Source organism: Saimiri boliviensis, chromosome 16 (genome assembly GCF_048565385.1).
Source record: "Saimiri boliviensis isolate mSaiBol1 chromosome 16, mSaiBol1.pri, whole genome shotgun sequence".
Lineage (NCBI taxonomy): Eukaryota > Metazoa > Chordata > Mammalia > Primates > Cebidae > Saimiri > Saimiri boliviensis.
The window spans coordinates 61,250,717-61,264,271 of NC_133464.1; the positions used below are offsets into that span (position 1 = coordinate 61,250,717).

The 13,555-nt window shown below is 42.6% G+C and overlaps 2 protein-coding genes across 10 annotated transcripts in view; both read left to right on the top strand.

Moving 5' to 3' along the window:
• Positions 1-13,555, top strand: part of RCBTB2 (RCC1 and BTB domain containing protein 2) — a 45,947-nt gene that overhangs the window by 18,870 nt on the left and 13,522 nt on the right. For 7 of the 9 annotated variants that reach the window (XM_074387701.1, XM_003942221.3, XM_010330065.3 and 4 more), the window contains 6 exons: positions 28-178; positions 2,518-2,684; positions 3,231-3,389; positions 3,527-3,634; positions 4,924-5,066; positions 13,334-13,524. In XM_074387701.1, coding sequence (XP_074243802.1) covers positions 28-178; positions 2,518-2,684; positions 3,231-3,389; positions 3,527-3,634; positions 4,924-5,066; positions 13,334-13,524 — 919 coding nt within the window. Of the gene's footprint in view, positions 1-27; positions 179-2,517; positions 2,685-3,230; positions 3,390-3,526; positions 3,635-4,923; positions 5,067-13,333; positions 13,525-13,555 lie in introns of those variants that run through there. The other 2 variants (XM_074387702.1, XM_074387703.1) reach the window with 2 other exon arrangements.
• On the top strand, positions 5,075-13,323 carry LOC141581629 (uncharacterized). Its single transcript, XM_074387707.1, is given in 4 exon segments — positions 5,075-9,445; positions 9,447-9,489; positions 9,492-9,804; positions 9,806-13,323. Coding segments are annotated over 4 exon segments (762 nt in total). The 5' UTR covers positions 5,075-9,304; the 3' UTR covers positions 10,071-13,323.

Consider the following 13,555-nt stretch of genomic DNA (forward strand, 5'->3'; position numbering starts at 1 on the left):
TTGAACTAACAGTGGTTTTTCCCATAGATTTTTGTGCTTGGCACAAACTGCTGTGGCTGTTTGGGGTTAGGTGACGTCCAGAGCACCATTGAACCTCGGAGACTGGATTCTTTAAGTGGCAAAAAAATAGCCTGCCTCAGCTATGGGAGTGGTCCACATATTGTCCTTGCAACAACAGGTAACCTAGGAACCCCATGCAGAATTTCAGCTTTATTTGATGAGAAACGAGTCAGCTGCCCTTGAGAATGTTTTTAAAATTGGGTGAGAGTTGCTAGCTCTTCCTGTGAAATTGCCTATACTTTGGATACCATGAAACATGAATGTATCTGAATGCCAACGTAAGACAATGTGGCAGATGGAATCTAGTAATCACTGGCATTTTAGGTGTATGAATGACAATGCTGTGAGCCCAGTAAACACTGCCGGACTCACTGTGGACTTTGGCAAGTCTGTCTGAACTTTGGGTTCCTGATCTATGAATTGAAAGACCAAACCTTGTCTCCAACATCCCCCTGCCAACTCTTAGCGTTCTGTGATTCTCATACTAAAGAGTGACTGATGGCTGTAGTTGGCATTAGTAGTAGGGATCAGCCACTTCCTAAGGCACTGACCAGAAAAATTCCTTGCTCTGACCAAAGCAGGGAGGAAAAAAGAAAGAAAATAAATAAAACTTCTCCCCAAAAGGTGGTAACCATGGATTTGTAGTTTAATTCACATTAAGACTGGACAGTCCAAGAAATCTCAAGCCTTGAATATAATCGAGGTACTCGATGGCAATAGCCTTAAGGGCATGATAGAAGTTAATGCAAATCCTTCGTAGGGGAAGGCATCTTTATTTTAGGCTGGAGAGAATTACCCAAAATAACTGTTCAATGGCAATAGGCAGCACATAGTCAGAGATCACCGGATATGCAGTAGTGTCCCCTTATCCGTGGTTCTACTTCCCCAGGTGTCAGTTACCTGCAGTTGACTGTGGTCTGAAACTATAAATGTAAAATTTCAAAAATAAACAATTCATAAGTTTTAAATTGTGTGCCATTCCTAGTAGGGTGATATTTCACCGTCTTACTCCATCCCACCTGGGACATGAATCATCCCTTTGTCCAGCGTCTCCACCATAGACACTCCCACCCATTAGTTTCTTAGTAGCTGTCTCAGTTATTAGATTGACTATCTTGGTATCATAGTGCTTGTGCTCAAGTCACCCTTATTTTACTTAGTAATAGCCCCAAAGTGCAAGAGTAGTGATGCTTGCAATTTAGATATGCCAAAGAGAAACCATACTTTCTCACTTTAAATGAAAAATGGAGAGTTTTCATGCTGAGGTTGTTAAGATTTACGGTAAGAACAAATCTTCTATCTGTGACATTGTGAACAGTACATTTTATAACTTTTCTATTTTATTAGTTATTGTTATTAATGTCTTACTATGCCTAACTTACAAATTAAACTTTATCGTAAGTATATATTTATAGGGAAAAACATAGTATATACAAGTTTAGTACTGTCCATAGTTTCAGCATCCACTGAGGGTCTTGGAATGTATCTCCTGCAGATAAAGGGGCTTGCTATGCAAAGAAACAAGGTACCATGAATGGAACCAGCAGAAACAACAGACAGCAAGAACTGATTACTAAATATCAGGCATTAGAATTATCAGACACCCGTTATAAGACAGCAGTATATATTGTTTGAAGAAATTAAAAAGTGCTTGATGATAATCTGCAGGGATTATAGAAGATTTGAAAAAGATAGAAATGAACAATATGATTATTAAAATGAAAATTCAGTGGACAAATTTTGTAGTAGTTTGAACACAGCAAATTAGTAAAATTAGTAAACTGGAAGATAGATCAGAAGACATTATCCAGAATACAATACAAAGAGGCAACATGCTGGAAAACACAGATGAAAGGAGTACATACTGTATGATTCCATTTATTAAAATTTTAAAAACAGGAAAAACTAAAAATTTGTTTGCAAGATGCATATATGAGGGTCTTTTGGGGGGTGATTATAAGGTTATATTTCTTGACATAAGCAGTAGTACATGGGTGTGTGCTTTATAATTTATAAAACTGTGTATGTATGTTTTATGAACTTTTCTGTACATTATGCTATTCAATAAATAACAAAGATTTTTAAAAATAACTTAGTAATTACTTTAAAGATAAGGAAATTAAGACCCAGGGGAATTAAGTGGCCTTTCAATCTTTTACTTTCAATATAATGGTTTTGCTATTACTCTTAGCAGCATTTTCTCTGCTGTTTATTAAAAACTTATTTTCTAGTTATTATAACTGCATGCATTTAAATTTCACCTTGTTGCTTTGAGGTAGAATGCAGTTTATACTTTCCAAATAGATTCTTTTGTAGAATGACTTTGGTAGAATGGGGAAGTTGATTAGCTTTTTGTACCTGAATTTTTAGATTTCATTTGTGGAAGCTGTGCTATATGTATTTTCCTATAATGAAGTAGATGTTGTAAAAGCTGGTTGTATTTCTTTTTATTTTCAGAAGGAGAAGTCTTTACCTGGGGTCACAATGCTTATAGCCAGCTGGGCAATGGGACGACTAATCATGGTTTAGTGCCCTGTCATATCTCTACTAACTTGTCAAACAAACAAGTCATTGAAGTGGCCTGTGGGTCTTACCATTCTTTGGTGCTAACATCTGATGGAGAGGTGAGAATAGTCAGCAGAAAGCTCATTGCTTTCTTTTTCAATAAGATTATATAGACTTCTGTAGTAGTCCTGGAAATACATTCATTTGATTAAAATAACCACCTCCCTCAAATTCAGCAATATTTTTGGTAGCAATTCACAGTTGATATTGTGACATTTACCTGTGTCTAGTAAGGACTTCCATATTGCAAAATTAAAAGGAAGTATTGTTCCTTCTCTGTTGCCATAGTAAAGAGGTTATGTGCAATAAGAAAAGTCCCCAGATACTGGAAAAGATGGCGGGGGAAAGTAGATATTTTTGTGTTACGTGTTATTTGATAGTAATTATTACTGTTTGTGTTGATAACATCAATAACCTAATTTTATAAAATTATGTACATTGCATACAAATGAATTTTATAAACACTTCTCTGCCTGTGTTGTAAGGATTTATGGATATGAAGCACTTTGAAAGGAAAGACTTGGTGCCACAAGTACATGCCAGTGTCCAACTGAGACACTTTATAAATTAATGTGTTTCATTTATTGATCTTTCCTTTCAAACAGGTATTTGCCTGGGGTTATAATAACTCTGGGCAGGTAGGATCTGGATCAACAATTAATCAGCCAATCCCTCGGAGAGTCACTGGCTGCTTACAGAATAAAGTAGTTGTGACCATAGCATGTGGGCAGATGTGCTGCATGGCAGTAGTGGACAGTGGGGAGGTAAGGTAGTTATTTTACATCTTGTTTAAAAATCCTGTTTGCCACATCAGTTTCATGCTAGTGTAGTGTGTCCCACATGACAGACAACTTGTGGCCACTTGTCTCTTGAGAGGATTGAGGCTCTCATTTTCTCTCAGGTCTACGTCTGGGGTTACAATGGAAACGGGCAGCTCGGACTTGGCAACAGTGGTAACCAGCCAACCCCTTGCAGAGTGGCAGCTTTGCAAGGCATCCGTGTCCAGCGGGTACGTCCACTGTCAGTTTGTGTGCGTGTATTTTTAAGTCTTTGTTGGCAAAGATACCATTGTATTAAAAACAGATTTCTTGGCAGGATGAGAAGTTCAGCTGCTTGGCTGTCTTCATTAAAGGAAAGGTTAAATCTCTTTTTCCTTGAGTTAAATTGCAGCTGTTCAGACAATTTCTGTTCCAGGGCACTGTCATACACTTTTTGGAATATAAATTGTTACAACCTTTCCTGAGGAAGCTTTGGCAGGGTGTACAAGAGCCTTAAAAGCCTTCGTACCCTTTGACCTGCAGTTCTACTCCTAGGGAATTTCCCTGAGGAACCAACAGTTCCTGTAAGTCTCCTACAGAATTAGTTAAGAAGATATATATATATATATCTTTAATAAAAAACAATAGGTATAACGTAATTTACTAATCAAATAATGAGTTATGATTAGATAAATTATGCCAAGTGTGTAGGCTGGAGATGATTTATACAAGGAATTTTTAATGATATGGGAAAGTGCTATGTGTAATGGTAAATAAAATACAGAGCTGCTTATACAACATGGTCAGTAAAAATGATGCTATAGGTGCATATCTGTCTATACAGAAATAGAAGAAAAAGCCTCAGATCTTCAGAGTACTTCTATATTTTTCACATTGAACATGTTTTACTTTTATAATCTAAAAGAAAATAATTATTAAAAAATACAAGTGGGCAGATCATGAGGTCAAGAGATCAAGACCATTCTGGTCAACATGGTGAAATCCTGTCTCTACTACGAATACAAAAATTAGCCAGGCATGGTGGTGTGTGCCTGTAGTCCCAGCTACTTGGGAAGCTGAGGCAGGAGACTTGCTTGAACCCGGGAGGCGGAGGTTGCAGCGAGCCAGGATTGTGCCACAGCATTCCAGCCTGGTAACAGAGCGAGACTCCATCTCAAAACAAAAACAAAAACAAAAACAAAAACAAAAACAAAAACAAAAACACCAAACCAAAACAACAACAAAGAAACAAGTGTCTGTTTCTTACATTCCCCGCATACCCCTTGATTTCTGTGAGCATTGAAGCTACAGTGAACTGGGGCAGAGCACGCCAGGGGACTCACGGCAATGTTACTGCAGTTCTGGCCCACATGTTCTGGAAGGATATTGGTTAACTTAATGCTTGCCTCTATAGGTAGGCTGCCTCTTCCTTTTTTTCATGTTTGATTCTTAACCTACTTTGTGGAAGCAGTGAAATATTTTCTTCTAAATTTTTACTTCTATTTGCAGGCCTGAGAGGATTTTTTTTTTTTCTTTCCAGGTCGCCTGTGGCTATGCACACACATTAGTATTAACAGATGAAGGCCAAGTGTATGCTTGGGGTGCCAATTCTTACGGGCAGTTGGGCACTGGCAATAAAAGCAACCAGTCCTATCCTACTCCTGTCACTGTGGAAAAGGACAGGTAACACGAGCATTTTCACAGTCCCTGCACTGGTCTTTGGCGATTGTGATTAAACAGGACTTCGACATAGAGAGAATGGTGGGGAATGTACTGCTAGTGTTAGCATATTCTTTAACGAGAACGTTTATTCTTTCTTAAAAATTGGCTTTGGAATTGTTGGGGAGGTTGATTGTATGTTAAATATGCTATTTGCACTTACCCATATTTCATCCATACCTCCAACAGCGACGCTAAGCAGACTGCAATGACTAAACTTGCTACAGCTATTCTGTTGTTGCTCTTCTCCCTTACAGGTCACCCTTCTGCCCTCCTCCTTTTCTTGTTTTACACTGTTAAGGGGATGTCAATAACATTCGAGGTCACTCTTCCCTGGCTTAGGAAAGGTACCTTGTGTGGGGTATAAAGCTGGTCACTTAGCTACATAAAATACTTGCCGGTTGAAAAGGATAGGATTATTTCATTAATTTTACTCCCAAGCTGCCACTATGAGGAAGAGTAAAATGGTTGGGAAATTAAGACTTAGTTTTGTGCACCTGTTTGCAAGGGTGTGTTATATAATTAGCACATGCAGAATTCGTTTACAAGTTATTCTAATATTTTTGAAAGCCTCTGGAATTTCTGAAGCATGGTCCAGATCACTGCCTTTTCACTCAGTAGTATAGAGCAAAAACGTTTCATTATCTTTTAAACCAGGGTTGCAGTCATTGTAGAAATGAATGCTGCTCTTTTTACTGCATATATCTTTATTATATTTGATTTTAAAAGAAATATATAGACAAACAGATTCACTTGTACTTATATGCAGCTCTTTTCTGATTTTTTGTTGGAATACTTAATAATGCAAATGAAGAACCAAATTGTCATTTTTCAACTGCCTCAGTTTTCATTTGAGTATTGTGACCTTGGCTAACTTTCTTTAACCTATGTTTTAAAAGTTTTATTTAACTGATTTAACATAGGCTAATTTTATAGGTTAAATAGAACTTTTTTCTCCAAAAACCTTAAAATAAGACCCCTGGTCCCTTCAGAATTGGGAGGAGGGGCAATAATGGAGGCAGGACATGGTGCAGGCAGATGCCTGCAGCTGTTTCTCCGCACATCTTGTAAGGTGGCTTAGAGCTTCTCAGAAGAGAACAGACGGTCCTGAGGCTTTGAATAACCACAGAATGCCTCAGTTGGTAGGGATACTTAATATTTAAACTGAAAAACAGAGTTAAAGGATCAAATAAAGATAGCATGGACATAAGAACGATTGATTTGTATGGGCTCGTTATTTTTTGTATTTTTATTTTTTGAGACATGGTCTCCCTGTTGTCCAGGCTGAAGTGGTTCCATCATGGCTCACTATAGTATTGACTTCCCAAGCTCAGGCAATCCTCCCACCTCAGCGTCCTGAATAGCTGGGACTACAGGAGCGTGCCACCATGCCTAGCTAATTTTTTGTGTTTTTTATAGGGCCAAGCTTTTGCCATGTTGCCCAGGCTGGTAACTCCTGGGCTCAAGTGATCCTCTTGCCTCAGCCTCCCAAAGTGTTGGGATTACAGGTGCGAGCCACTGTGCCTGGCCTAGCCCATTACTTTCATGGTGCTCCCACACTTACTCAGAACTTTAGCACATCTGTCCCTAGTCTCATGGGATCTGCCATCATTCCCCATCAGTGACTTGCTGCCTTGCACTGCGGGTCCCTGATCCAGAATGATCGCCCAGGGCTTCTGACTCAGGTTCTCACTGGCAGATGGATTGTGGGGCATCAGGTGGGAGAAAGAAAAAGCAGCAGAGAAGCAGATAATGGGAATGGAAGCTGTGTGAGTGCCAAGTTGCTTAACTGGGCACTGAGTGTTATCTATTGCTTTTGTCTTAAACTATAGTTATTTTTGAATTATAATTTGGCTATAAAAATTGTGGATGGTCTGCATGCTCACGCCTTTAATCCTAGCACTTTGGGAGGCTGAGGCAAGCAGATCACTTGAGGTCAGAAGTTTTAGACCTACCTGGCCAACATGGTGAAACCTCATCTCTACTAAAAATAAAAAAATTAGTTGGGTGTGGTGGCACACACCTGTAATCCCAGCTACTTGGGAGGCTGAGACGGGAGAAGCTCTTGACCCTGGGAAGCAGAGGTTGCAGTGAGATCGTGACAGTGCACTCCAGCCTGGGCAATAGAGTAAGGCTCTGTCTCAAAAAAAAAAAAAAAAAAAAAGGATAAATGTTTTAAATGAGATGTTCCTGATTTTCTCGGTTTTCCATGCTTGAATTTCAAGTGGTGATTTCTGAACGTACTCATTTTCAGCCGGGCACTCCATCACAGGCGTATCAGGAGGGAGGGGCTGACAGGTCCGTGCCAGGACTTGTTCTGCACTTCTCCACCCTTTCCACTGACAGGAAACTCAAGTTATGTGTCATAACTTATCCCTCAGGAACCCCTGAGCCTTACTTCTGACTCTTCTGAGGCCCATTACAGGAAAGCCTGACTAATTAGGAACTGGATTGAATGTGGGTGGGGTGGGTTTCAGTTCTTAGTTACCTGTTCACAGAGGTGGGAAGCAAAAATCTGTCTACATTGTTTTCTTTGTTGGAACAACCATCCATCCAAGGGGAAACCTTCTAAATCTTCCCCAGAAAAAGATTTTATTTATGATGGAGAATACTGATATTTGTCGCAATTTATGTTTGCATAAAAGTAAATTTAATGATTAAAATGGTTGTCTTCTCCCTAACCCAGTCATCTCCAATTTTTCTGAAGTTTCAGTTCCTTGGGGCAGAATGCCCAACATTTGCATCTTTGTTCTTAGCGTTCCCTAGCAGCATATTTTAAATTGAACTGATGTAAAACTAACTTTGCCTTTAATTTCTGACAGTTCTTCAACTTTTGATGTAGTCAGTACAATACCTGGGCTCTGACAAAACCAAGATTGGGAATCCCTGCTGTGGATCTGTCATCCTTGTTTCTCTTCAAATATTCTTCTCCCTCACAGACGACCTTTCTCCCCTCCTCGAGGTTTTCTGGTTTCTATTTTTTCTCACTCTCTTTTTCTTTTCTTTTCTTTTCTTTTCTTTTTAAATTTTTGAGGTGGAGTTTTATTCTTGTCACCCTGGCTGGATTGCAATGGCGCAATCTTGGCTCACCGCAACCTCCGCCTCCTGGGTTCAAGTGATTCTCCAGCCTCAACCTCCCAAGTAGCTGGGATTACAGGCATGTGCCACCATGCCCAGCTAATTTTTTTTTTTTTTTTTTTTTTTTTCCAGTAGAGATGGGGTTTCTCCGTCTTGGCCAGGCTGGTCTTGAACTCTTGATCTTGTGATGCACCCACCTTGGTATCCCAAAGTGCTGGGATTACAAGTGTGAGCCACCACACCCAGCCTCTCTGCTTTCTCATTTCTAGTACTTTATAACCAGTAAGCTGAGTGGTTGTTGTGGATTATTCCCTTGAGGTGACACAAACCCTGTTTATTACCAACCTGTAGTGATTTTTTTCCCCATTAAGATTGGCTACAAAATAAAGTATGAAATATGCCAGACATCCTAACAGTTAAAGGTTAGCTCAGTTGATAGTCATTGTCTGTTACATGCCTGACTGGAAAATTGGAAGGTCAACGTTTGCTGCTTAGTATAAGTCCAGTTTAAAAACTGATGACCTTAGGTAATGGCAGGGTTCCTTAGTGGTTGCTTGGGTTGCAAGCCTAGACCTGAAGGTTTCCTCTAAACTTTCTCCACTCTCATTCCTGTAGCAACTACTGTAGCCAGCCAAGCCTGTGCCCCACCCCTGACTTCCCATGTGGAGCTGGGTGTGCCAGGTAAATGTCACAAGGCCATGCCTGGGGATGGCCAGCATCACACAGCCTTCCCTGACCCACCCTTTGGCTCTGTCCCAGCCCTTCTCTAGAAAGAAGTCTCCCGCTTCAGGTCACCAGCTGCTCTAGGGACAGAGGCTACCCCGTTTCATGGATGCTAATAACAAATAACAACTATCTCAGAAGGGAACATAGGAACTGCATGTTTTGGCTTTTCTGACGTTGGGGAGATCAGTGAAGGATGTTGTGGTGCTTCGGTCACTGACATTTTTCACAGAACATTACCCCAAAGTACACGGAAACGATTCAAAAAATGTAGAAGTCTTTGCCTAGTAGGTCACTGCAGAAGTGCTGATATCTGAAGAAAGGAAGAGCAGTTCATGAATGCTTATTTCAACGTTGTTCGTTGGGCTGCCCTCACCTCCCCTGCTCCCTGAGAGTACCAGATGGCTTTACAATGGAGGTGGTTAAAACACAGAAGGCCTTTTTTCCTTTTATTAGTGGCTCAGCTGTCCGTACATTGGCCCCCACACCCGCCACGTGACCAGCGCAGCCTCAGCCTCCCACAGCACTGCCAGCCGGGGGTTTTTCTTAGACTCGTCCTCGGGGCCACCTTCCACTCCTCTCCCTCCTCTGCGTCGACACCTGGGCCACCCTCATTACTCCTTGGCAGCCTAGCTTGCATTGGCCTCCCTGGCCAGCCTTCCAAACTGTTCTTTCTCTCCCTTGCAGCCTGTCTTGCACACTGTGGCCAGGTCTTTCTTTCTGAGAATACCATTTCCTCACCTCATGGCCCTGTTTACAAAGCTGTTTCCCATTTGCCTATCACGTCAGATCATATCAGAACTCTTTGGCTCTGGATTAAAGCTGATACCACTGTTCCTGCCAAACCTTGTTGCCCTCTGATCCCAGCGTTGGCCTCCGTCACTGTCAGGCCTCGTATGATGCCACTCTGCCGTCCTGCCGTTTCCAGCTCTGCCTGCACGTTTGCTCCTGCATTTCTTTCTGCCTCATAGGCTCTTATTCAGGGCTCTGGACAATCCAAAACATTCATGGCCCAGTTACTCCCTTTTACTTGGAAATATTCCCCTGAGAAGCCCCCAGGTGTTTTTCCTTACTCACCACAGTACTTGTAGTCGGGGCATACTGATGTTATTTGGGAATTATTTGCAAAGTCACAGATCTGGACTTCTCTCTCCAGCTAAATCATGAGTTCCTCAGGGCGGGCCCACAGTTCCTGAAGGAGCTGGTAAACATTTTTAGTCACGGCAGGAAGCCTTTTTCACTTCTCAGCTCTGCCAGGAACTTGTTTCATGTATGCGAAACCACAAACTGTGAGAGGATTGCTGCCTGTATCCTGTTCCCCTTCACCTATTTTTTTTTAAAGATGGTAAAGCTGTTTATAAGAGTTAAAGTAACATGGCCCTAGAACTACCCTCTGAGTCTGAGCCCTGTGTCCTGCTCATAGCACCAGGCCATGAAGACAAACCATGTCACTACCCTCATGTTTGCTTGTAACTTAGGAGGCTTACCAGTAAAATCAGTGGTAACAGTAGATGTACTTCTCTTTGGATAAATTTATTCCGTTTCTTTCTCCCATTTTCTTTATTCGTTGGAAAGAATGTGCTGATTGAGAAGCCAAATATTACTAGCCATTTTCCCCATCTAGCATGGTTCTTTTGCACAGCACTGGATCAGGCCAGTGCACTGGCCTAACCCTGCAAATAGCAGGAAAGGACTCTCGTAGGGAAGGTCTTACTAACCTGAGTTGATCACTGAAAAAGCCGCTTTGCCACTTAAAATGCTGAGTAGTCATCCTCATGTAGAGAAACCTCTATTGTCATGCAGCCATGTGCACACAGACATGGTAGCTGGTTGGCATTTAACGTTTTATCATTTGATTCTCACACCAGCCCTGCAACTTGATGAAACCAAGGCTCCTAGGGGCTAAGTGACATTCCCCTAGTCACGCAGCCTAGTGGTAGAGTGGGGATTCAAACCTAGATTTTGTTTTCCTTTGAGCTGAAATTACAAGATAAATAAACCAACCAACCGACCTAGGTTTGCTTGACTCCAAATCCTGAGCTGTCTACTGTGGGCCATTGTAGCCTCTTTTCCTCTAGTATTTGTGGGTGGTTTTCAAGAGCTAAGACCAATCCTCTGATAAGTCAGTGAAATTGCTGCACATGACAACAGCATGCATGTCTCACTCTCTGAGGCGAGCTGGCACCAGCTCTGGGTTCTGTGATGATGCCTCCTTCCTGGATTGGGAGCAGCTGCCTAAAGGAGGCAGTGAAGGATCATCCTCACCCTTCAGGTGCTAGTCCATGTCAGTGGGGTCTTACACACCTCTCCTTTGCTCTGTGTTGTTGAGTCTTCCTCAGTTAGTAAAGTCACCCACAAATTATATTCAGTAAGACAGACACCATGTTACGTGCTTAGAGAGAATTAAGCTAGTGATTTGGCCTGCCAGGAACTGGCCATCTTGCTGAACAGATGAAACAGATGCATGGAACAGTAACAGGGCCATGCTGGAGTGGTGTGGACAGGAAGGGCTGCGGGATCTCAGGTGAGGGGGAGACCTCAACCTCGGGGCAGTTTGAACTGCGCCTTACCAGATGGGTAGGGTTTGTAAGGCAGAGAGAAAGAACATTCCTGAACAATCGTGTATGAAGACATTGAAGGGCAATGAGAAAGCCTTTTTGCTGGAACATAGGGTGTGTAGACAAAAGTGACTTGAGAGATGGCTGTCCAGAGGTGATGCCAAATCATGGATGGAGTTATGTCTTGTGTCAGAATTTTGTCTGAGGGAAACCACTGCCCGAGTGAGAGGTCTGATGAGAACGGTGTTCTGGGAGGATGGTTAACTTGCCAGCACTCTGGGAGTTGGAGCAGAGTTTAGAGTCTAAGGCAAGGGAGACCTGGGAGGCTGTGACCGGGGCCAGAGGCAGGGTGTGCCTGACCCCCCAGTGGTGGCTGAGGGCAGACAGTACAAAGAAAGCATCTTTGTTTTTTAGCTGGATATTCTGAAGGATGTGGTAAATGAGGAGGGAGAAGTCAAAGATGGCCCTGAGGTTCTGGGCCTAAGTCTCTGAGGCTGCTGATACCATTGTCTGCTGTAGCAAAACAAAGATGGGGACTTCCCCTGGGTTAAAAGCATTTATCATTTTTCTGTAAGTGTATGGTAGCTTATTCTGATAGAAAAGAAATTACTTCCAGATTAACAAGACAATGTTTTCCTGTAAGAAGTGTTCTGAGGCCGGGCGCGGTGGCTCAAGCCTGTAATCCCAGCACTTTGGGAGGCCGAGGCGGGTGGATCACGAGGTCGAGAGATCGAGACCATCCTGGTCAACATGGTGAAACCCCGTCTCTACTAAAAATACAAAAAACTAGCTGGGCGTGGTGGTGCATGCCTGTAATCCCAGCTACTCAGGAGGCTGAGGCAGGAGAATTGCCTGAACCCAGGAGGCGGAGGTTGCCGTGAGCCGAGATCGCGCCATTGCACTCCAGCCTGGGTAACAAGAGCGAAACTCCGTCTCAAAAAAAAAAAAAAAGAAGTGTTCTGAGGCGGGGCCTAGTGGCTCACACCTGTAATCCCAGCACTTTGGGAGGCCAAGGTGGGCGGATCACTTGAGCTCAGGAGTTCAAGACCAACCTGGGCAACATGGCAAAAGCTTCTCTACAAAAAATACAAAAATTAACCAGGTGTGATGTCTTGCACCTGTAGTCCCAGCTACTATGGAGGCTGAGGTAGGAGGATTGCTTGAGCCCTGGAGGCAGAGGTTGCAGTGAGCCAAGACAAGGCCACTGCACTCTAGCCTAGATGACAGGGTGAGATTCCTGTCTCAAAGACAAAAAAAATGTTCTGAGAACTACCTCCCCATCAGTCAGGAACTTAAAGCAGTAGAGTCTTTCACATGGTGATCCTAGAAAACTGCTCTCCTGAGTTCCAGATCACACAGTCCAGTGTGGGAGAACTACTGAATTTACTCTGTGTAGTAAGAGCTGTTATGACCCATATCATGCTAAAAATCCATTGACGGTGAAATCTTCATTGAAATATTTATTTATTGACCCTTGGTCCAGATGGCCAAAATCTTTATTATTTTCTTCAGCAAGTAATATTGTGGGGTAAAAAAAATTAAACCACAATTTTTTGGTGGGGGGAACACTACTCTTTTGGGTTATGGATGGCTCATATTTTTATAGGCCTACTGGCTGGAAGCGCTACAAACAGATCTTCATGAGTTACAAGCACCATTGAAGTGTGGCTTAAACACAAATAACGGTTTCGTGCCTGAAAATTTCGGAGATGAGGTGTATGAGTCATGTGGTGTTTTTTTTTTTCGTTTCCTGACCCTTTTTGTAAATTTAATTTTAGGATAGACCACATCTGTTAAACCTAGGGGGAGGAAGACACAGCTTGTTTCTGCCCCTGGTCACTGTGCTTATGTGGTGTGTGTTTGTGAATTTAGGATTATCGAGATTGCAGCCTGTCACTCGACCCACACGTCTGCGGCCAAGACGCAGGGTGGGCACGTGTACATGTGGGGCCAGTGCCGGGGCCAGTCCGTGATCCTCCCGCACCTCACCCACTTCTCCTGCACCGACGACGTGTTTGCCTGCTTTGCCACTCCCGCCGTCACGTGGCGCCTCCTCTCCGTGGGTGAGCTGGTCACTGTACATTTGGGGGATGG